This window comes from Chionomys nivalis, chromosome 26 (assembly GCF_950005125.1).
Source record: "Chionomys nivalis chromosome 26, mChiNiv1.1, whole genome shotgun sequence".
In the NCBI taxonomy this organism is placed as follows: Eukaryota; Metazoa; Chordata; class Mammalia; order Rodentia; family Cricetidae; genus Chionomys; species Chionomys nivalis.
Genome location: NC_080111.1, coordinates 1,654,822 through 1,679,196, shown reverse-complemented (window position 1 = coordinate 1,679,196; position 24,375 = coordinate 1,654,822). Strand labels below are relative to the sequence as shown.

The window sequence follows — 24,375 nt, the reverse complement described above, 5'->3', positions numbered from 1 at the left end:
TTGAACCGGAGGACGGGTCGGCTGAGTGGCCGAGCTCCCGGGGCGTGAGGCGGTCTCCGAGGCTGCAGGGACGGTGAGTTGGCGCCGGTGAGGCCGCTGCGGCCGCCGCCACCGGCTTGCAGGTCAGTGCCTTCCCCGAGGGACAGGATCTGGGTCCCGGGGCCGGCGCGCCGAGCGCTCCCGGCGGGCTCGACTCGGATCTGGGACGCTGTCTGGATGGAGCACGGGCGGCGGGGTCTGGTTTTCGGGGAGGGGAGACCCCGGCTCCTGGAGAGTGGCCCGGGGATAACGGAAGAGTCCTGAGTGCGGAGCAGGTAGCCCGGTCCCCTTGTCGGCACCGCACACATCCGTTCGCCCAGCACCTACGAGGGACTTAGCCTTTATTTCCTTGCACTTTGGAGCTGGGACTCCCCCAAAAGAGTCGTAACCGTTGCCCGGCATGTTTTGGTGTCTATATCGTACCCCAAGGGGCCGGCTTCTGGTTTCTGTGCGTGCCGCTTGGTGGGCTGGGCGGTTAAGGGAGACTCTAGTAGAAACACAAGCATTTGGGTGGGCGACAGCGACATTTGTTAAATTAAAGGGGATCAGCTGATGGGGAAGGAAAGTTCCGCTGGAATTTATTTATTTATTTTTGACTGGAGTATTTGAAAGACAGCTGATTTTTTTTATGTTAGGTTTCTTTTCAAGTATGTTAGGGGTGACAGTTTATTGGCAGTGTGCTTTTTTATAGTCTACTGTTTATGGGATAGTAATCTTTGGTTTTGAATTTTCTGGTCTGGGATTATTTATTGCCTGTGTTCTTTTGGGTGTAGTTAACCTCTTTAGGTGGGTGTTTTCCTTCTAGTATATAGGGCTATATTTATTTGTATAAATGGAATATATTTATTTGTTTTTTCTCATGGAATGTCTTATTTTCTCCTGTAGTGATGGAAAGTTTTGCGGGTATAGTGGTCTGGGCTGGCATTCAGAGTCTTCATTGAGAAGTCGAGTGTGATTCTATTAGGTCTGCCTTTGTATGTGACTTGGTCTTCTTCCCTTGCAGCTTTGAATAGCCCTTCTTTGTTCTGTATGTGACGAGGGGACTTTCTTTTCTTGCCTGGTGTTCTGTATAATTTTTCTGGCCCTGTCTGGCGTTTTGTATCTTGATAAGCATCTCCTTTAGGTTAGGGAAATTTTCTTCTGTGATTTTTGTTAAAAATATTTTCTGTGCCTTTGACCTGGGTTTCTTCTCCTTCCTCTGTACCTATTATTCTTAGTTTTGGTCTTTTCATCGTGTCCTAGATTTCCTGGATGCTTTGTGTCAGGAGTCTTTTAGGTTTAACAATTTTTTTGACCAAGGTATCTGTTTCATCTAGCATGTCTTCAATGTCTTAGAGTGTCTCTTCCAACTCTTGCGTTCTGTTGGTGAGGCTTACCTCTGTGGTTTCCAAATCTGCCTCAGTTTGGGTTTTCTTTATTGATTCTATTCTATTTCCAAGTTCAGGTCTTGAATGATTTTATTCATTTCTTTCCACTGTTTGTTTTTTTCATAGTCTCTTAAGGGATTTGTTTCCTCTTTAGAGGTCCTATTCATGACCTTCATACTATTCATAAAGGCTGTTTTAAGGTCTTTTTCTTGTGCTTCAGCTATGTTAGAATACTCAGGACCTGCTGTAGTAGGGTTGCTGGATTCTGGTGGAGACACATTGTCCTGGCTTTATTGGATTTTTTATGCTGACATACAGGCCTCTGGGATTGAGAAGATCATAATCCTAGGTGCTGATGTCTGATCTTTGTTTGGAGGGTGTTTTGCTTCTTGGTTTCTGTTTCCTCTCTGGTTCTTAGGAATGTGTGGTGGCTATGTGTTGCCTAGGGTCCTGATAGGTGTGGCCCCTGGAGGTTTCCGTTAATATGTGCTTCTGGGTATTGGGATAGATGTGCTGGGGTGTCTTAGGGGGTCCACAGGAGGGAGAAGAGCTAGGTGTTTCACAGGATCTGTCTGTTTCCCTGGGAATTGGGGCAAGGTGAGGAGAGGCCACGGCAGAAGGTCTGCTTCAGAGCTGGCGGTGAGACTTGGGGTCGGATTTGGAGGAGCAGAGGGAGGGTGAAAATCTTCGGTTAGCCCACCTCCTTCCCTGCTCTTTTCTCTTTCCTTAGACGAATGGAGCTTTAGTATTGAGACATTTCTGTGGACGTCTTCCCTGTTGTAAAAGATTCCCAGGCCATGCTCCCAGTTACTTGCTTGACAACTTCCATCTGCTCAGTGCTTTCAGGCGAGAGAGACCATTTCAATGCTGAGCAGATTTTTGTTTCTACCAGAAAGTTCTTCCATTTGTCCGTATTTATTTCTGTTACAAATGGCTATCTGAGGAGCTGCTATGTGCCAGGCACGAAATCAGTAAAAGTTCAGCATCAGGCAGACTGCCCCCAATGAGTTTCCGTTTCAGCAGAGACGGACGATGGGCTATTCTGAACATGGACGGCTCATTAAGAAAGTGACATTTGAGGGAAGGCTGTGACAGCATGGCTCTAATCTCTGCTCTTCCCTGTAAAGATGCTTGGAATGGTATTAGGTATGGTGTTACCTCGACGAATGAGAATCTCATCCTGGATCCTTAGATCTGCAGACTCGACATAGACAGAATCACAGGGGCCTGGCTGTCGTCTTCCGGCCTGTGTAGGACCAAGTTACAAGATGTGCAGAGTTGGAGGAGAATTAGAGGGAGGACGATGAGGATGGCGGGAATCTAGGGATTCTTGTGATGGACGTGAAAGGCGTACTGAGAGAGTCCTGTGGACTCAAAGCAGGTAGTAGTGGAGCAGCTGAGTCTGGGGCAGGTGACAGGGTTTCTATAGGTACAAGCAGGTGGACACAGGAAGGCTCCTGGAGGGAGTGTAGGTTTGGGAGGTCTCACCCATTCAAACACAAAGGTCAGCATCCCTGCACCCCAGTGAAGGGCTCTCTGGTCCGTTTTCTCTGCCCAGGCGGCATTGACTCCTTCTCTGTTATCTTGTGTGATTTTCAGTATTCTTGTCAGATTGCATATATATGTATCCTCCTGTTCCTATTATGCGGCAAACCTAGTAAACCATAAATCTAGTAGACGTAGCTAAGCTTATAGTTTCCCATCTTTCTCCAGCCCTTTTCTACTCCTGCGTTAGTTATTTCTTTTGTGCTCCCGTTAAACCCCTCTTACCTAAGGTTCCACGTTTGCCCAGTAGCAGAACAGTGCCCATCTCTGGCTGGATATTTCTTCCGTGGTAGCAGGGACCCTATCCTGCCACCTGCCCCTACATGTTCATGCCTGCCAGACGTACCATACAGGTTTGAATGGGAAAACAAAGTATTTACCTTTTTGGAATTCATTAGTTCTCCTGATCATATAAATTCCTGTTTTCAGGTTTTATGCAAAGGATTTTGTAAATATTGTGTACACAGTTTATTTTAAGTTATGGTGGCTTCTCTTTAGAATGTATCAGTTTGCTCTTATTTTACTCTTAGTAAACAGTAACTAAGTCTCCCCCATCCTTTCTTCCTTTCGTTTAGTGATGGAGTACCCAGTGATGGAAGCCGCCACTATTACTTCAGGAATCAAGAGACGAGTAAAAGACAGAATTGCAAAGACAAAGTTAAATGTTTCTCTTGCTTCAAAAATCAAAACAAAAATATTAAGTAAGCGCCATTCATCTTTAACTTCACTTAAAGGCTCTCTGAAGATTTCGTTCATTTACTACTAAAATGTCAGCTGGTACCTTTTCCCTACGCTATTTCCATGGCCTCCAGCTCCTCTAATGTGTGGGACAGCTAATTTACCCTTGCTGACAGCTGAGTTGTAAGCTGTGTGGCTGGGGGGTCCTGCCTCTTAGCCTGCGAAGACAGCACCAGTATGGCTTCTCTGGAGAAGAGCTAAAGAGAGTAAAGATTTGGCCTGGCGTGTGCTGTGGCAGGCAGGGAGTAACCTAGAGGTTCTTGGCCACGACGAGTATGGTAGTACATGGTTTCCTGTAGGCCAAGGCTAAGACAACACTGTGCGCTTTGGAAATGAGATTTTTATCAGTGCCGGCAGTAAGGTGTCAGGAAGGCAAACAAACAAACAAAACTCCCCCCCCCCCCCACTTTTATTGTTCCCACAGATTATCCCAGTCATTTATACCCGTGTGAGCCACGCTGGACCCTACTTCCATAGTGACATACCCTGCCGTTGTCACACCCGAGACCCCTAAATACCTGGAAATCACGACACTCACCTATCAGGGTCTGTAGGCAGTCCTGTGAATTGTCTTCTCCCACAGTGACGTGTCTTCCTTCATTTGTCAAGGCTGTTTGGAAAACAGCAAGAAGCTGTTATTCTTTCTGAGCCTCTGAAAATCCCACAGCTGCAATCCGTTTCTCTGGGGTATGCCAAGGAGGGTCGAGTGAGACACTGTGCCAAAGACGCTCCTGCTGTGGAGTCTTTTCCTGAAGATTTCCAGACTTCCTATGAATATCTAAAAAGGGTATATTTAACAAAGGAGGATCTCGATTTTAAGGCTAGCCTTTGACTACATAGCAAGGCCCTTTCTCAGACTCTGTGTGTGTATTGTACTGTGGAGTAGGTAGGTTATTGGCATGTAGTAGGATCTAAATTCTAATTATATTTAACTATACTAAAGGGAGATAATACTTTTTTCTTTTTCCTTTCTTTCTTTGTGTTTTTTTTGAGACAGTTTCTCTGTAGTTTTGGAGCCTGTCCTGGAACTAGCTCTTGTAGACTAGGCTGGCCTTGAACTCACAGAGATCCGCCTCCCACTGCTGGGATTAAAGGCGTGTGCCACCACCTGGTGGGAGGTAAACTTTTAAGGTGACTATAGCCATTAAATCCTCACTGAATCTCTTTGTTCCACTTCAGTATTGATTTCACTTAGTCTGACATAAGTAAAAGAGGTCAAGTCTAGATTGCGATCGATTACTAGAAAGGAATAATCTTCTGGGGAGAGGTGAAGATTTCACAGGTCCTGGACAAATCAATCCTTTCATTTGAGGGTGAAGAGAAGGGATTTGGGAGCATAGACAATTTTATTGAGTGTGGAGCACAGAAAATATGTAAACATTCAAGTTGGTTGCCCTAGCTCCTGTGGGGTCAGCCTCCCAGCCTGCTGCTCGTCGAGATGGAAGCAGGTAGTCGCAGTCCCCCTGACCCCCGTGACCGCTTTGTCTGCAGAGCCACTGCTCCCTTGCCCCAGCTGCACGCCTCTCTGCTTTTCAGCTTCAAACTTGGGGAATATTTTCTTTCTCTGAAACTATTCGTGTATTGCCGTTCTTTTCCAACCATCATTTGATATTTATAAAGTAAGTTGCATTTTTTTCTGAAATTATTTTACTAAGGAATGTGCAGTTTTATTAAGGAAATATAAATTACAAGTTCGGTATTAACTTTTAAATATTGTTGCAGACAATTCTTCTATTTTCAAGATCTCTCTAAAGCACAACAACAGAGCCTTAGCCCGGGCTCTGAGTCGAGAGAAGGAGAACTCCCAAAGAGTCACTACCGAGAAGATGCTATTACAGAAGGAAGTAGAGAAACTGAACTTTGAAAATACCTTTCTTCGCCTCAAGCTCAGTAACTTGGTATGGAAATTGTATTGCTTTGATCTCTGCATTACAATAGAATCTTTTAACTACATCAACTACATTGTGTAGAAACTTTAACGATGTTTTTAGATTCCCGTTGTAAAGAACTGTTGAAAGTCAGCATGCCATGGAAATCCATGCTTAAGGACAGACACCTCCTGGTAGTAAAATAGACATCTTAAGTCTTATTCTAAACGCATGCTGTGTGCTCTGCAAACCAGCATAACACCATAATCAGCAGCACTTGGCTGTCCATGCCTTTTAAATGGTGAGCAAAGCTCCTGTAGTGAACTGAAGGGGCTCCCACGGGGTCTCTGCCTTCTTCCGGCCTTGCACATCACTGACTACACGCCCACCTCCAACCACAGTGAGAGCTAGTATCTAGTGAAGTTGTAGTTGTAGGTCTAAAATGAGAAGAAATTAGCTTAAAATGGAAAAAATGGCCTGTAAGAAAGTGATGATTAAATTCCTATTCCTGACCAACTGTGTTATTTTCCGTGAGATATATGAGTGAGAAAATGGGAAAGCAAATGATCATTTATAACTGCTGTTGTAAATGTTCACAGTGTGTCTGCGTGTGTGCACAGCTGTTCTGACTGTTCACTGCAGTAGCCTTAGAGCTCAGTGTGCACTCGGCTGAGAACAGTCACCAGACCTGACTGCAAGGTGTAATCCCAGTAGTCTGGACGCCAAAGCAGGAGGCTTGCCATGAGTTCATGGTGTAATCCCAGTAGTCTGGAAGCTGAAGCAGGAGGCTGGCCGTGAGTTCATGGTGTAAGCCCAGTAGTCTGGACACCGAAGCAGGAGGCTTGCTAGGAATTCAAAACCACTGTCTGCTGGGTAGACCAGTCTGGGTTACAGTGTGAGACAATTGTCTCAAAAAATAAGAATAAAGACAACCATTTTTAAAGCTGGCTCTTCTCACACTGATGCTCTCCTTAAATGTGGTGTCATCATAACCAGCTCCGAATTTTAACTCAAAGGCGTCTTTATTTTGCATGTACAGAATAAGAAGCTTATAGAAATAGAATCCCTTGTGAACAATAATCTGATCACGGCAATCGAAATGAGCAGCCTGTCTGAGGTAAGTGAGCCCCCGTGAGCGCGGCTGTGTGGTGGCTGACGGGAGCCCAGATGAGCCAAACCGTGGGGCATCAGGGCCAGAGCCTCAGGTGTGCAGTGCAAAGAAAGAACAGGAATCTTGCACAATCTGGAAAAAAAATTGAAGTTTATGCCCTGGCAATGCTGGAGCATGCGTGGGCTGCCCATATATGGCGGTTCTGTTGAACTTGTCCATATTGTGCTTCATGGTCTAAGTTGATGAGGACGACCGACCAGGTCTCTTCCTTAAGAGGGCGCCAGATCTCATTACAGATGGTTGTGAGCCACCATGTGGTTTCTGGGAATTGAACTCAGGACCTTTGGAAGAGCAGCCAGTGCTCTTAACTGCTGAGCCATTTCTCCAATCATATAAAATAATTTATCATTTTTATAATTGGTTACTGAGATTATTTCATTAAAATCAAATTTTGATTTAAAATAATAGATTGAATAGCTCTTTGGAACATAATGGCCCACCAGACATATTTAGAAACAAAGTCTCAGTAGAAAGGTAGCCTTTCAAGTTAGAAAAGAATTTATTTTAAAATAAAAAGACAAATTGAAAATGTACTGGGGTGAAAACGAGAGGCTGATCCTATTGTGTATCAGTCTCTAAGATAAATTCTAGATGGTTGCATGATTACATAAAACAAACAACAAATGGATATACAGACTCAGTATAGGAACTGACCTGGGGAAGTGAAAGCAAGGGCTTGATGAGCTGTGGAGGGCGTGTCGTGGTTGTCATGGTTGTCATGGTTGCTGGTGACTTTGGATACTTGTCCCAGGAGCACTGCCTAGCTTATTGTTGTAATTCTGTGACAACCTTGTCCTTGGTCTGTTATAGGCCTGTGAGAGTGGGGAGTGGATGTGAGCTGGGGTTGTGCTGTCCAGCAGACAAGTCCTGTCTCTCCTTGCACAGACCCTTCTCCCTGCAGTTATCGCTGACAGGAGGCAAAGGCCCAGACCCTTCTAACTCGGGAGCAATATCACGAGCGTATGATGAGGTCTCACACCTACTTGTCTTTTGCCCTCATTTTTAGTTTTCTTTGTTACTTTGTATGTATGGGTGTGGTGGGTACCCACATGCCGTGATGGGGTGTGGAGGTCAGAGGACAGAGTTGGTTCTTCCACCAGCTTGTGAGATCTGGTATTGAACTCAGGTCATCAGATCTGTGTGTAAATGCCTGCTGATCCATCTTGCAAACCCAAAGTAAATACTTGCTTTTCTTTCCAAGTCTTGTTGTGCATATAGAGGTGAGAAGAAACTTTGTGTGGTCGATTCTCTCCTTCTACCTTAACATGATTCCAGGGGTTGAACTCAGGCTATCAGCCTTCCTTGGCAATCCCTTTATGCTGTGATGGCTTAGGCATTGACCTAACTAGAGTGCCTGGGAATGAAGAAACAATAGCCACACCAAGTGAAAAGCTGGAATCAGGTGACCAGCAGCCCAGACACAGCCCGAGGAGGAGGCAGATTAGCTAATCTAGGTAGCAGGTCTTTGTAGGGGAGCGGTCTCAGATTGCGGGCATCCCAGACAGTTGATACCTTCTGTGCATGCTGGTTTTAGCTAACAGGAAACCGTGTCAACGTTCATATTTGAGTCAGGGGAAAGCTTCGCCATTGTTCTGGGCCTTGGGAGACCTGTCAGGACTTCCTCCAGCCCCCACCCCTCTACCCCACATCTCCTGCTGTTAGACACGTGGTTGTCTTTTCCTGTTGCCTTGGTTGGTGTAGAGTACTTTCCTCCTGTATCATTACATTTTTCTCTTTTCTGGATTATTTTGCATCCTTATACAAAAACTTATTATAACTAATCTTGAAAGCAGCAACAAAAACTACATCCCCTTCTCAGCTACTGTCTGTGTTACTTTTGAGAGAGTTGTTTCCATACTCCTTCCTCTGGAGTCACAGTCTGGACTTCTCCATTGCTGCAGCTCTTCAGAAAGTGAGCAGTGGTTCTAGTGTTTCCAGGTCCCAGCTGTTCCGTAGGCCGGTCTTAGGGCTCTCCGGAGGCTACACCCCCCCAAGCCCTTTCTCCACCTTCTGCTGTTCTTTCAGCCGTGTTGGTTTCCTTCCCCAGCTGCTAATTTTCAGAGTCCCAGACGCAGGTTTCTCTGTTCTGTCTATACTCATTCCCACTGAGTAATTCTTCCAGTCTTTGTTTAATTACTGACATGTACTGGTAACTCCCAAATGTGTGTTTCCATGCTGTATAACACACATGTAGCAGACATTTTGCATATAGCTACAACTATTGTGTGTGTGTGTGTGTGTGTGTGTGTGTGTGTGTGAGAGAGAGAGAGAGAGAGAGAGAGACAGAATATGTATACACATATATGGGTGTATGCATTTGTATTTCTATTTATAGAACACTTAGAAAATTGCCTAAAAAATATCAGGAATGATTATCACTGAAAAGTAAATTTTATCTTTATACTGTACTAATTCAGCTATTAAAGGCTAAAGTGCAGAGTCAGTCTGCAGCACACATGCACAGTGCAGTCAGTCTGCAGCCACACACATGCACAGTGCAGTGAGGGAGCTATTTTGCTATTGTCTCTATTGGTTTCCTGGTATAGCTTGCTGTTTTAATGACAACGCTGAGATGGTCAAATATTTCACCATTTTCTCTGTTTTATTCACAAACAGTTCCATCAAAGTCCTTTTTTCTTGTCAGCTAGGAAGAGGAAAAGGATCAGTAAGCAAAGCAAGTCCGCGCATCTTCCATTTGCAAGGTAATTGTTTAAAATTTGGTTAGATACCAACTTATGTGTTTGATGGAGGAATGTTTCTGCCTTAGAAGATGCTAGGTTGGGCTTCGAGTGTTTTGTTTACTCACATCCGAAACCAGAAAAACAACTGTAGGTAGTTTGTTACGTTGTTTTGTTGAATTAGACATGTTCATGTGTTACCTGGGCTCGAATGCCCCTGGCTTCATGAAACCCTGTTCTCTTGGTCAGCCTGTGGCTGTGCTACTCAGGTGGAAATGGGAGCTGTGTGTGGTGTCTCGTTAGACTCGGTCTTCGGGGCTCTGGGGAAACTTTGTCCCCACAGGCAGATAAACTAAGTTCATCTATAGTAGTTTTACTTTTCTTCTGGCCTCTTTAACATCACGTCTTAACCTGTGAGATTAACTCTCATTTTGGATATTCTCTTCTCTAAAGTCTTTTCCTGTTTTTGATTATTGGTTACAAGTCATCAAAGTACCAGTTTCAACCCTGACATATTGCACAGTAAACACTGAGGCTGAGTGAGGTGAACTGAGTGATAGTGGACAGCGGTGGCCGGAATCTTTGTCTGCTTCACTTGGTGTCTCTGGTGTATGGCTTCATCAGTCTGGTGCTTTTATCTGTGTTGAAGTATTACAAACCCTGTGTATTACATAGTGCATACATAGTCATGCATTGCCTTGTGTAAAGGTCTTAGTATGTGTGGGTAGATGCACGTATACTACTCCTGTACATAGCAGAAAATTAGAAGGTGATTTCAAGAAGCATCAGTAGAATTATAGTTGTACATTGGGTAGTTTGATGAAGGGGGAAACTTTGCATTGTAATGAAAACATTAAACAGGAAGACGTGTTTAGATATGAAATATCCTATACCACAGGAGAAAAAAGAAGCCTCCTGTCAGATCACTTATCTCGCTTCCTATTTATTTATTCTAGTTCATTCTGTCAATTTATCTATTATCTGTATTGATACCACTTTTTACCAGTACATTTTATTAATTGTATTTTTAAAATAGTAAATTGTATTGTCTTGTACCTTTATTTTTTTCAAGCATACACTGGCTGTTAGGCATTTATTGTTTCGAATATATTCATATTCAGCCAGCTGTGGTGGTGCCGGCCTGTAATCGCAGCCCCTGAGAGGGTACAGTCAGATTATAGTCAGATTACAGTCAGTACAGTCAGATCAACAAAGGTCCAGACTGCTAAAACCTAGACAGAGTTATCTAAGCGCACAGCTGTTTGGTTTTTTGGGTTTTTTCCATGCATTCATTATACAGTGTGTATGGTGTGTGTGTCTGTGTTTGTGAGTGTGTCTGTGTGAGTGTGTCTCTATGTGTGGCTGGTGTGTGCACAGAGCTTGTACAGAGGTCAGAGGATAACATTAAATGGTCATTTCCTTCCTTCCACTGTGTTCACATGGCAGCCACTTTACCTCACTGGGCCTAAGCCTGCAGTTGTTGGGTTGTTTGTTTTTTGTCAAAAGTTTTTGATAATATCCCATTTCATTACTAACAAGGACATTCATATTTCCTATTTGTCAGGTTTTAAACTTCTCTTTAGAGGATTCTTCCATTTCTTCTCCATCATCTAAAGAGTCAAATTCTAACTAATAAAGTGCAGTCAGTCTGCATAGTCAGCTGTCTCAGAAAGCAAACCACAGATAAAATCCCTTTGTTGCTAGTTAGGGAGAGTTTCTTCATGAGCTGTGCAGTTAAACGAGGGCTTTTCCTGTCATTGTTGAAAAGACCACTTCTCTGTTAGTGCAGCGAGCTTTTACATTTCCTGTTCGTGTAACGGAATACAATGATTGGTTCATTATTCTTAGTGTGTGTGTTTGTGCACATGATGTATATCTGGGTGTGCAAGCGCATGACGTGTCTGCGGATGTCAGGACAGCTTTGTGGAATCTCTCTGTAATGGGTTCTAGGAATTGAACTTAGGTCTTCAGGCTTTGCACTGCAAATACGCTGATGTGCTGAGCTTGTGTCTCTCAGTGATCGATTTTTAAATATTAACCCTCCATTGCATTGTTTTTCTGAATCACAGACACATAGTTGTTGTTTAAAGGTGTTTGCATGTGTGTTACAATGAAAATTATTCCTAATTTTTTTATTGCAGTTATTTTTCAGGGGTAGGTATTTTCGTAGCACTGATTGATACGAAATCTGTTTTCTGGAAATATATCATAAAGGATTATTTTTCTTTAAGACCTTGAAAAAAGTTATCTAAGTTTTCCTGCAGAGAAATTTAGATTGTGTCTCATTTCTTTTAGCACATTTTATTATCTTTAATTATATGAGTGCAGATATTCATGCAGACTGGAGACAGATCCTTCTGGAGCAGGAGTAGCCCAGCCTGGGTGGAGGGAACCCACACTCGGGTCTGCGGGATGAGCAGTACCTTTTCTTAGCTGCTCGGCCATCACTCCAGCTGCTATCCCAGTTCTTTAATAATCCCTATGTTTTGCTTATCACTGTTTTCTTTTTCTTCACATAATTTTTGCTTTTCTTCTAAGAAACAGGTCAGATTATTGACAGATGTACAGTGGTATCTTTTTCTTTCTATATGATTTTTATAAAACACAGAATTTCTTGTCTGATTTTCACTTGCCTTTAGGGTTCCATTAACTTCAGAAAATGACGATGATGATGGTGGTGGTGGTGGTGATGAATGGAGAACAAAGTGTTATGGCAGAATTGCATCAAAAACGTCACCTGACGTCACCTCCTCGCTCTCAGGACAATCTTTGTCCTTACGCCGGTGTGACTTGGAATTATTGCTTCCCAAGGAAGACAACCAGAATACATGTGTCTCCAGTTATTCAGAACGAACTTCTTCTAGTGTTGATGTTCATCCTAAAGGTAGGATTGTTTTAGAAATTTTATGTAGTTGTTCATCAGACTTTCTTGAAGACAACAATGTCTAAAAAGCTCATGAGTTGGTGTCTTAGTTCTGGTTTTGATAGCTGTGAAGAGACACCCTGACTAAGGCAACTCTAATAAAGGAAGACCTTTCACTGAGGTGGTTAGCTCACGGTTCCAGAGGTTTAGTCCGTCATCATCGTGGCAGGGAGCATGACAGCTGGAGAAGGAGCTGAGAGTTCGACGTCTTGTAGACAACAGGAAGTGAACTGTGTCACTGGCCGTGTCTTGAGCATAGGAGACCCCAGAGCCCACCCCCAGAGTGACACGCTTCTTCCCACAAGGCCACACCTCGTAGGTCCACACCCTGAGACTATGGGCCAATCATGTTCAGACTGCCACAGTCAGCCAGGTCTCTTGCATTACTAACTTGTCCTTTCCAACTTCTGACATTTAAAACTGCTGGTGAAATTCAACCAGAAGAATGAAGCTCCGCAAATGTCCCATCCTCTGAGACCCAAGACTGTCAGTCTGGAAGCAGTCTTGAGAAATGAGCAGGACTAAGACTCCACTTTGTTTATCGTGATTTGGAAAATACTACTACATTGATTTAGTCTTATCTAGTCCTTTTCGTGGATCTGAAAAGTGGGGGTGTAGATGGATATAGTGACTTTTTAAATCACAACTAGTTACTGATTATGATGATAAGTTTTAGTTGCCAACCTGACATAATCTGGAGACCGTGGAGAGGTAATCTCAGTGGGAGATTGCCTACGATGAGGGTTGCCCATGGGCAGGTCTGTGAGGATTGTTTTGGTTGTATTGAGTTGGGAAGACTCGTCCCCTATAGGTGGTGCCATTCACCGGGTAGGCAATGAAGTGGAGAAGGCAAGCTGAGTGCAAGTGATCCTCCATTGACTCTTCTCGGGCACGTATGGCACTTCCATTTCAGGTTCCTGGCGAGGGTGAACTGTAACAAGAACTGTGAGCTGAATAAACTCCCCTAAGTGCTAGTGTCTGTTTAGTCAGAGCGCCAGAAACGAGAGGATTCGTGCTAATGAGCTTGATCCTGACTCACTGAGAAGACATTCTATTTACACGTCTTCCTGATTGACAGTCCTGGGCTGTAGTCTGCGGTGCTCACAGATTGGCTGGAGATATTCAGACTGGATCTCGGAACCCTAACTGTTGAGCTCAGAGCCTGCTGAGAAACATTAACTAGGATAATGGAGCACTCACACGTCACCCTTACCTCACATCCATGAAAGTGGACACAGCCGCACCTTCGCTCAGGATTAGGGTGGCGTGTGCCCAACAGTGGCGCCAGCACAGCTTCTAGGAACTCCGCTACCAGGGCTAACTGTGGTCAGCGTGAGTTCTGGATAATACAAGGATCTGAGAAGAACGGCTTATCAGAAGTCCTCTCTGAAATAGCCAAGTATGTTTTCTTTACTGCACCATACTTACTTTTATATTTCTTTATTTTGCAGAAAGCCGTGATGACTCAGACCAAAGCCCTACGAGTTCTCTGAGTGAGAGGAAAACTGCACCATCTTCCTGCCTCAGCAGGGAAAAACCATCACTTAGCAATGTGACCGAGAGGAGAAAGCGCGGGTCTTCTGCGGAGAAACTGCGCAGTACAGACCCAGGTTACCCACAGATGTCCAGTCCAGGGTTTACCTGGGACATTGAGATAAATGGTTGTGCTAGTGAAACACAGAGTTCTCCCCGCTTCCCTTCTGAGGCTGCCGGCGACCCTCAGACACAGCCCGTGGCCACAGTGCAGAACACCCATGCGTTTCAGTTGCAAGAATCTGTGTACGAAAACGCCGACATGGATTTAACTGCCAGTGAAGTGAATAAAATCATTGCAATTTCAAAAAGCAATAAAAATCAAAGGAAGAAAAAGACAGATTGTGGAAAGGAAGCGTTCAGAAAAGTGAAAGATCCAAGCTCTGACAAAAGGAGAGAAAGATCCAAGAGAAAATGTAAAGGTAGTTCAGAAATGGGTGCTGAGGGAAAGATGGAAAACGGACCAGAACGAGGCTCTGTTGTCTTAGGTGGCAGAGGGGACTTGGAAGATCCAAATTGTATTCCTGGTACTGAGCCACCTCAGGCAAACTTGCTGAAGGAAATAACCCTCCCGAGCAGCTTGAATCAAGAGACCATCCAAAATAAAAAGAGGAAGCAAAGGCGTAAGACAGGCGAGCAGGAGGAAACACGTCCTTTCTCTCCGTGTTCAGTCAGACTCCTTCAAGGTAGTGAGTTTGATCAGTGTCAGAACGCCCCGGATTGTAATAGAAGTAAGCCTTCTCGACAGACATTTGTGATTCGTAACTCTGAAAAGGACCATTTCTATCCAAACCAGAAGGATGAAGAGCTAGACATTGGGAATGCACTCCATAGAGCTGATCTTTCCACGAAAGATAGCAAAACTGTGTGTGACTTTGAGACCCAGACTACGCTGGACTTGAAAAAGTTGGTCAGCGCGCAGCAAACTCAATCCAAGCTAAATAATCCTAAGCCGAAAATAAATCGGAGGACAAAAATAATTTCTAGTATAAACCAAATATATGAGGATACTGACAAAGACATCTCCCTCCAAACCCCAGCGAGTAAAGAGCCCACCCGTGCAGCCGTCGACGCTGCAGAAGAGTTAGAAGCACCTCCACTTGTCGCAAGAAACAATGGAAGCTTACATGACTGTCAGGCGCAGAATGTTCTGGATCTGTCCAAGCAAACCACCAGTGTGCACCCTGCTCGGATAGAGTCCCATGTTAGCAGGATCCCTAGGCACAAGGTAAATCGCAAGACAGAAGTAATCTCCAGGGTGAATAATTTTAGTAATGACGGAGGTGGTCATTGTTCAGAAATAGACGAGTCTTTCTTACCTCAAAAGGATAAAGACATCACCAGAACCTTAAAAGATTTTAGTAAGTTTGAAGTGCCTGCCATTTGTAACAAAGATAGTGCAAAGTCATGTGAGTATAAGACTCACACCCTCCTGGGGATGAGAGCGCACGACCATGAGGTGCCACCTGCTAGTCACAAGGACTCAAAAGAAGATAAGAAGCCTAGACAAAAGGCACTTCGAAAGACAGAAATAATTTCTAAAACCAACCAAATGCATGAAAATGATGAAGGAAGTGTGCATGACCCATTAAATAAGAAGGTCTGCCAGAAGGTTAATAAATCAGAAATCGTTTCTCAAGTGAGCCAGATACATGCGAATACTAACGAAGACGTGAATGGCTTTAAGAGCTGTGTCAAAGACCAAGTTGTTACGAGTTCCTACTCTGGAGGAATCAAGAGTAATAAAGAGGGAAATGGCGAGCCAATCCCAGACCCGTGTGTACTAGTTCAAAAGCAGAGGAGAGACTTTGCAGGCAGAGCGGAGAACATCTTGACAGGAGGGAAGAGCGAAGCTACTTCGCAGCTTCCAGGTTCCTCACAGCAGTCTGTCGCCTTAGAGTCTGGATCACCCCAGGGCGGGAATGGAACAGATGCTGGTCCTGGAGAACCAGATGCTCCTCCTGGAGAGTCCACTAGCCCGCCAAAGAGCCAGGAAGAGAGCCCTGGGCTTGCACTGGGAGATGCCGGGTCTGTGGGTGTGGCCAAAGGAGGAAGCTGCCCAGCTAAAAGAGGAGATAGAGTGACATCCAAATCAAAGAAAAGAAAGAGGCCCCTAGCTCTTTCTTCAGATACCCGTGGGGTGGTGGAAATGACAGCCAGCACTGACCACACAAAGTCAGGCGACTCCCAGAAGGCCGATAAGGAAAACTACTTGGAGGATGGGAAAATTGCCAAGAATAAACTGGACTTCTGCCCAAAGGCGTTGAAACCTTTATCTCAGATGCGCTCATCTAACATAAAGAATTCTTCCTTTGACGATATGTGGGAGAGCTCACTACCTTTGACGACGACTTCTTGTAAAACTCTGCTGATGGAAGGAAGTTCTTTCCTGGAGAGTGCATTCATCTTTCCAGCAGGTGGGCCTGCTCCTGAAAAGACAAAGGAGAGGACTCAGAAAAGCTGCCGCAGAACGCAGAAGTCCGGAATAGGTAGGCTAAGGTTTTAGAGTTATGTTCTTTTCACTTGACCACTGGTGTATTTTCTGTTGAAATGGGCAGTTTTGCAAAAATTTTAAAGCAGTATATGACTGCACATATAGAAACAGAAGAAATGAAAGGTTTGTACGTTGAGAAGGGTAACAGATTCTCTTGCACATTTGCACCTAAAACCCGATTCAGGCTTTACTACAGCGTTATCTAATGATGGTGTTGGGCGGATCGCACCCCTCTTCATGTGTTGGAAGGGGATTAAATGTCGTAAATTCTTGTGGTGGTTAATTGCACTGAATTTATTTTAGGGAGGGAAACTGCAAGTTTGGAAAGGTGGGGCTCGGTCCAGCTGCCTTCAGTTCGTGTGGTCAGAGCAGCAGTAAGACCGCTCTTCCCCACAGTGTGGGTGCACAGAGATGTAAGGGTCGCTGCGCAGTGTGCAGGAAGTCGTTTATAAAGCAGACAGTGAGCTGCAGAGATGATCATGTAGGTCGTACTGTAGACTCTGATGGGTAGTCAAGACTTTCAGCATTAGTGTTTACTTTTGTTTAACCCTGCTTGTAAAAATAATAGTTATTACCAATAACCAAATACAACGATGGGAAAAAATTCGCTGAAACTGGCTGTCACCATTTACCATTATGGATCTTTAAACATATACTATAATCATGCTTTATATAAAACTACTTACCCCACTTCTTTCTGAAAGCCCAGTCATAAAGATTTTCTTTGTCATCAGAGAGTTTGTAAGATTTTGTAGCATTAGACATTTGTATGTAAAAGTTTTTCTACTTGGGACCAACATTTCAGTGTGTCTATACACACTGGGATTTACAGGCTAAGGCTAGTCTAGATGAAAGGGGCCCTAGGTAGCAGAGTCACAAGAGTCCGGGTGGTAGGATACGTTAGAAGAATAACTCCTCTTTGTGTGCCCCAAGGTGACACTCACACCGAGTAGCCAGAGCTGTGTGTGTGAATGAGTGTGCAGAGATTGCTGTAGGTTTAGGAAGGGTTGAACATGAAGAGCTTTTTGTGTTTTAGAGCTGCAACATTGTAGCCCTTGTTAGTGGGATGCTGGCTAGTTTTGCTTCAGCGAGACACAAGCTAGAGTCAGTTGTGCAAGGGACTCCCAGCTGAGAAAATTCCTTCTGCAGGCAAATCTGTAATGCAGTTTCTTGATTAGTGATTGATGGTGAGGGCCCAGTCCGTTGTCGTCGGGAGTGGCCTCCCTGGGCTGGTGGTCCTGGGTCCTATAAGAAAGCAGGCTGAACAAAGAGGAGCAAGCCAGTAATCAGCGCCCTCCATGGCCTCTTCATGTGCTCCCGCCTCCCTGTTCCTGCCCTGAAGCCTCCCATGATGGACTGTGAGTGAAGTAGGCCCTGCCCTGCCCAAGGTGTTTATAACCGGGGTCTCTGTCACAGTAGTGAGAACCCTAAGTAAGTAAGTCTGTTTTCCTCACAAAATGAATTTTATGTCTTAAATTTTGTTCTCTTTGCTAGGCCAACTGTATTTATTTATTTCATACTTATTTCCATATCTTTATATATGCTTTTACAAGTATTTGTGAAAATATTCCTTTCAGGTAGAGCAATATTCCCGGACTTGGTGGACACCAGTTCTGTGTCAAGCAACCCCGCTAACCCCGAGAATGGGTCAGACGAGCAGGCTGCAGAGCAGACGAGAAGGAAAAGGCAGTGCGCCCCTCTCAACCTGAGAGAGCCGAACCTCGTAAGGCAAGTGTGGCAGGGCTTGTCGCTGTGCTTCGAGAAGCGCTTGGCCTAGATTAGTGTTGAACACTCCTGAAACATGTTCATGTGTACGCAGGATGAACTTGGGAGAGATGCCATCAAAATGAAACTTCTTCTCCTTTCTCTTTCAGCTCTGGTTTTAAATTAAATTAGTCTCAGTTAGTTTCCATCTTACTGCTGTCATTTTAGAAACTTTAATTGGTAGCTATATTTTTTTATATTTGTTGAATACAATTTACCAACCACTGTTTTCATAGCTATTACCCACATTTATTTCCTGCGTTGCTCCCTAGAAGTCAGTGTGGCTTATATTTCCTCTGGTCCCGAAGAGAAACAATTTTTTTTCTTAATTTTTTTCACCGTAAACGTACACTAGCAAAGAAAGACTTGTAGCCACTTTACCCATCTACCCCTCCTCAGCTTTAGTAGTCATTGACAATGTGCTGGGTTTGATTCAAGTGTGCTTCTAAAGCAGGTCTCTGATACTGAGTGATTTCATTCACAAAATACTTCTGTATTTGTCTTTAAAGAATAAGGTTTTCTGGGACTGGAGAGATGACTTCATCAGTAAAGAGCTAGAAGACACACGAGGACCTGAGTTCAGAGCCCCAGAAATCATGTGCAAGTCAGGCAGGGCAGCGTGCGCCTGTCCTCCCAGCCCTGGAGAGGGAGGGGCAGACAGCAGCGTCCCCGTGCTTGCTGGCCAGCCGGTCTAGCAAATCTTAGTTCAGTGGGAGACCCTAGCTCAGAGAGAGCCAGCTAAGGAAGGCATTGACACTGACGTCCATCTGGGCTCTACACACACACAGGCACACGCACCCGTGCACACTCATATGTATGTACTCCCTTTTTCTCCCTCTTACATACACGCACGCATGCACATACACGTGCACACTCAGAATTTCTTAACGAAGTTACCGTGCATTAGGATGCAGCAGGGCTGGGTTACAGCTCAGGGTAGACCTTGCTTGCATGAGACTGTAGTTCACAAAACTATAAACTCTTACTGCCTTCTAATAACCACTCTGCACATTTCCTTCATTCCCATAAAGATACCCCAATGACTGTTGACTCATAAAATCAGTTTTTTTCTCACAATTCTCAAAAAAATCCTATTGTGTACAAATATTTTCCGTAAGTTGGAGAAAATGATCACAAAATGTCCTTTGGGTCATTTCAGTGTTTGCTCCTCCTGTCAAACCCTGATGATTCTGTCAGGCGTTTCCAAGCAGGAACCAGCAGGTGGCAGTACTCCATGGAGGGTGAAATGGGAAGGAAGGGCCAAGGGGTTTTTACAACTTAGCTTTTTTGAGATGTACACTGTGTCTTTGGGAACATACTATATGTTGCCCCCATTTTGAAGTGCACAGAATCATAGGTTTTTAAATGCGCACAGATAAGGGATGCAGGGCATACTTGAGTGTGTGAGCCCTTGCCGTGGATTCAATTCTGAACACCACCAAGAAAACCCTCTCACAAGTATGTACAGCCACTACCACAATCAATTTAGAACATTTCCTTATCCGAGAAAGGAATCCTGTCCTCTGTGCACCTTCTAGCTGGAGTTAACTGTTCTACTTCCTAGTTGTAGCCACCTCTGTTCTGGACGTGTGTGAGCACAATCGTATCTAGTCGCTGAGATTGGCTTACTCCGCTAGCACGGGGTTTTCTGGGCTCCTCCATGTGGTGGATGAGCAAGCATTCGTCCCCCGTTATTGGGATTGGACCAGACCTTTGTTCATTTCTCTTCCCTCTCATTCCCACTGTCAGGAACGATGCGGTCTGGAAGGTGGTGTGTAAATGCTCGCATGGCCGTGTTTTAATTTCTCTTTGATCTTACACCCAGGCTGGAAACTGTGTACGGAGCCAGACTGTTTTACATTACTACCCTGTGTTAGAATCTGGTTCCTTTCACTCTCATCGCCCGTTTGGCTCTCTGGTTCTAGCCTCTCTGTGGAGCTCTGGTGAGCAGGGTTGCCGAGCATCTCTGCGTGTACTCGCTGGCCAATTGCACACGGCTCGTGGCCTTTCTCTGCATTAGGACTCGTCTGCGCCCTGTGTTTCGTTCAGCCTCTGTTTCTCCTTAGCCCACTCCACCTGCCGGTTCCCTAGTCCTTTTGTTCTCCTGGCACTTGAAGATCGCAGGTCAGTTATTTTCTTAGAATATCCACAAATTGAGGCTTGGGGATTGTTCCTGTTTGTTCTCATAATTACACGCGTGATGCATTTCCGAATGAGTTCCACGCAAAGGACACATCCTCGGCGCAGCATATCAGGGCTTCGCTATGTCGGTCTGTTCCACTGGCAGGGAAGGCTCATCTTGATCTGACCTGCTGGGTTTCTACGGTGTGAAAATTTTATTTTTTCCTTAAGGATTGGGGGAGATGCTTTGAGTCCATACATCCTGTTCCTCAAAATTTTGCTTAGTGATTTTAATATTTTTAGTAGGGTTTGTTTGAAATCATTCCAGTGTGATGTGTGAGAGCATCGTTGAGTTTCTGTTCTGCTGTTTCTCTGAGGAAATAATGTCCTTTCTTTCTTAATATTGACACGGTGAGGCGAACCAATAGCCGCTGTTATATTCTAGTTGGAATCCAACGTGGTCCATCTTTACTTCGTTACTCACGTGATCCCAACTCTGGCATCGGGAGCCCTCAGAACAGCTTCTGATTTCCATCAACAAGGCGTCTTCCTCTTCTGACCGGTCCACTGCTTTCTGACCACACAGGTGTTCAGTCATCATAATGTTCTTCCTGCCCTGACCTGGGATCAGATGATGCCCTCCGTGTGCTCATGGCTGACACTGTGTGGTAATGTCTTCCTGTCTATTCTGCACAGCATCACTGTAAATCTAGCTGCTGAGAAGACAGCACCTACTATCATTTCTCAGACTCTGGGCATGGCTTCATGGGGGCTCGGCTTAGAGCTTTATAGTACCGCAATCAGGGTGTCAGAGAGACTGGATCTTCTTGAGGATCTCCTAACAGATGTTGGCATCACCGTAAATCTAGCTGCTGAGAAGACAGCACCTACTATCATTTCTCAGACTCTGGGCATGGCTTCATGGGGGCTCGGCTTAGGTCTTTATAGTACTGCAATCAGGGTGTCAGAGAGACTGGATCTTCTTGAGGATCTCCTAACAGATGTTGTCGGGAGACTTTCCTCATCTTGATCTTGGCCCTGGACTGTTCTCACTTCCAGCCTCCCTCTCCCACAAGGCTCAGAGCTATAGAAAGAGCCTACAGCAGAACCTTCCAGTGAGATCATCTTTTCTGTGAAATGTGCTCTCAGAAGTGAGATGACCTCTCTCTCACCCTTGTCACCCCATGGTTGGACACAAATCACTGTTCCTCCCGTCACCAACTGGAAGGGCTTACATAAAGGCATGACTGCCAGTAGAGGGGATTGTGGGTGGTGTCCTGGCTCAAGTCCGTCTACCCAGGGATTGTGGCTGGGCCCTCTCACAGACAGCACTAGGAAACATCTGTTAATCCAGTGTTGGTGACACAGCTTTCCTGGGGGATGCACCCACACATCTACTCACATCCGATAGGAAGCCCACAACAGACAGGTACCACCAACGTCAACTTGATGGACCAGTCAGTTTGAGTGGGGTCACTTATAGGAATGTGCTTATACAGGTAAGGGGCTACTTACAGAGGAGAAATGACCCAGACACAGCTGCATCACCAAGCCCACCGAGCATGGGTGAAGCCCACAGAGCTGGGAACCAGGAGCTCCCTGAGCAGCCTGCAGGTAGCTCAACAGGCTGGAGAGAGTCCTTTAGGTGCCTCAGCTGGTCTAACCCTTCCAGACAGCTCAGCTGATTTCTGCTTCCAGGCGGCTGTGGTCTCAGAGTCTTTTGCAGCTCGGCTGATCTGTGAGTCCTTTTTGAGGCTTAGCTTCCTTCCATCTGAGTGAGACTCTCCGTTTTTATTGCTTACTATGATGTCACGGTTCTCAACCTTCCTAATGCTGTGACCCTTGAATAGAGTTCCTTGTGTTGTGGTGGCCCCCACACCATAAAATTATTGTCATTGCTACTTCATACCTGTAATTTTGCTACTGTTATGAATCATAACATGAACATCTGTGTTCTCCAATGGTCTTGGGTGACCGTGTGGAAGGCCATTCGACCCCCGCGCCAAGGGTCATGGCCCACAGGTGAGAACCACTTACTGGAAATGGTTTTCTTCTTAGTTCTTCCAGAAAAAAAGATAATTAGCATGGAATCATTATTGCTAATCTTGCCTTTTCTTTTCTTTTGCAGCAAGATGAGAAGATGAAGGAGATATGAATCCTAGCTTTTCTGAGTTCTCAAAGCACAAGTCAGAACAGAAGAAGCATAACAAAAATCAAGACATGAGACATGAAGGAGTATTGCGTTTGGTTTTTCTATTTTGGGGGACTTTCCTGGATTATTGTTTGTCTATACTTACATTGAGGTGTGTGTGCATCCAATAACTATATTTCAAATAGGAAACTTTTTTTAAAAAGCATTGGCCATCACATAACTTGTTAATTTAAATTTTTACTGAACGTCATTTAGCAGTTCAACTCATTTCCTTTTAACCAAATAAACACGCTTGCATTGGTTAACTCGTACAGCAGGATACCTTGCTTTTTGTTTTGAGCTGTTGAGTAGACATGAAGATGAAAGGGTTTGAACGTTATTGTCTGTTACCGTGCCCTCCGCCGTGCTGATTTCAGAATACTCGCTAGCTGTCAGCTTTTTCATCACTCCCACTATCTGTAATCTTAGCGCCCAGGCGGTGGTAGCTGTGAGGGCTACTGTTATCTCTGCAGGACCTGGGATCACACAGCAGACAAACCCTAGGTGTGCTGTGAGTGGCTTTCCTGACTAGCGAAGGTGGGAAAAGCAGCCCCGTCCCACTGACTGGGGTCACATGTGCGCTGGGCACCAACGTGAACCTTGTTCCTGACTGTGGCTGAGATGGGACCCCGACCTCACGTGCCTGCTCCATGCCTTCTCCACCATGGTGGATCTGATCCCTTCCAGCTGCAGCCTGAAGAACCCTCACTCACTTAAATCACTATGTGTCAGGTATTGTGCCTGTAACCAGGAAAGGAGCTAATATCCTAGTTCTCCAGACCTTACTTAAATTTTATTTATGTTTTTAATGTATGTGTTTTTGTCTGTGTGAGGACGGAGGGGGCACTGTCTGTGTAGGTAAGAGGGAGCCATTGAAGCTCGAGTTACAGGCCCGTGTCAACCGCCCACAGTGGTGGAAGAGCAGCGAATGCTCTTAACCACCGAGCCATCTCGTCAGTCCCAGATCGGGAACTGGGCTCGCCTAATGTCTTCCTTCTCCCTTTTTGAAATTTAGATTTATTTTAGATGCAGTGTCTATGTGCACACGTGAGTGCAAGGGCCTGAGGAATCCTGAGTGGGGTTGTGAGCCCTCTGACATGGTTCCTGGGAGCTGAACTTGGGTTCTCTGTAAGAGCATGAACTGAACCGTATCTTAAAACTTTAAGGAATAATCCTGCTTGTGCCACCAACTGTGGGAAACCAAATATTGATGCCATGAGCCTACAGGGAACATTCCTATTCAGGTGATTCACGGTAAACAGTTCATTGCAAATTAACAGTGATTTCACTTGTATTAGCAAGTCTCGCAAGTACTTGGCCCTCGCTTTGACTTATCTGAAGATCTGATCACATGGATTGTGTAATCTAGAGAAAAGTTACTGATTAGTGAACTGAAGACCTTTTCCTTGGGATAGCGAGCCACTAACAGTGGCATCTTTTCCTGGAGAGAGAGCAGGGAGAACTCGCAGACAGAGTTTTGAGTTCTAGGCAGCTCCGTCTACAGCTAAGCTAGCGTTTCTCAAGCCATATGAGCTCCAAAATTAATGACGTTTAAAATGAAAGCAAATGAAGCTGAAGAGTTTTTATTTTCCTTGATTATGAATCCCCAGCCATTCACAGTGTTTCTTCACTGAATAGCGTGTCTGTCTCCTTGCAGTGTTTGCTAGTGGTGGAAATAGTGTCTCCGTCCTGTTCCTAATTTCTGTGAGATTGCCTCTCCTGAAGAAGGTGGGGTTACGGTCAGAACCCATATTGTAATCAGATCGCAGCATAAACTGTTATTATTTGAGTGGTTTTTGAAATCTCAGTTGGTACTGACTTTGTCAAATGCTGCTTGGTGCTGAAATTTGATTGGCACCCAACCAAGAGATAAAATGTGTAATTACTGTTTACTGTGATCTAAAGAACTGAGAAAGCAAGCGGGCTGGTCCTGGAGTCCCACA

At 44.8% G+C, this 24,375-nt stretch overlaps 1 protein-coding gene across 2 annotated transcripts; it reads left to right on the top strand.

Moving 5' to 3' along the window:
• Sgo2 (shugoshin 2) lies at positions 1-22,644 on the top strand. Of its 2 annotated transcripts, XM_057758609.1 has the most exons (9): positions 1-122; positions 3,527-3,652; positions 5,412-5,587; positions 6,597-6,674; positions 9,345-9,430; positions 12,046-12,290; positions 13,781-16,351; positions 17,934-18,084; positions 22,370-22,644. In XM_057758609.1, the coding sequence occupies exons 2-9, from the start codon at positions 3,529-3,531 to the stop codon at positions 22,383-22,385; spliced, it is 3,447 nt and encodes a 1,148-aa protein (XP_057614592.1). In that variant the 5' UTR covers positions 1-122; positions 3,527-3,528; the 3' UTR covers positions 22,386-22,644. The 2 variants fall into 2 exon arrangements, with proteins under 2 accessions (XP_057614592.1, XP_057614593.1); XM_057758610.1 differs by lacking the exons at positions 1-122; positions 3,527-3,652 and adding an exon at positions 5,182-5,308.
• Positions 22,645-24,375: the final 1,731 nt, after the last annotated feature.

What these genes read in the sequence shown, in the direction of transcription:
- Sgo2 (XM_057758609.1), top strand. Translation starts at nt 3,529, where the DNA reads ATGGAGTACCCAGTGATGGAAGCCGCCACTATTACTTCAGGAATCAAG. An exon ending in AAATGAGCAGCCTGTCTGAG is followed by an intron (nt 6,675 to 9,344) that starts GTAAGTGAGCCC and finishes ATTCACAAACAG; the next exon opens with TTCCATCAAAGTCCTTTTTT. An exon ending in TGTTGATGTTCATCCTAAAG is followed by an intron (nt 12,291 to 13,780) that starts GTAGGATTGTTT and finishes TTTATTTTGCAG; the next exon opens with AAAGCCGTGATGACTCAGAC.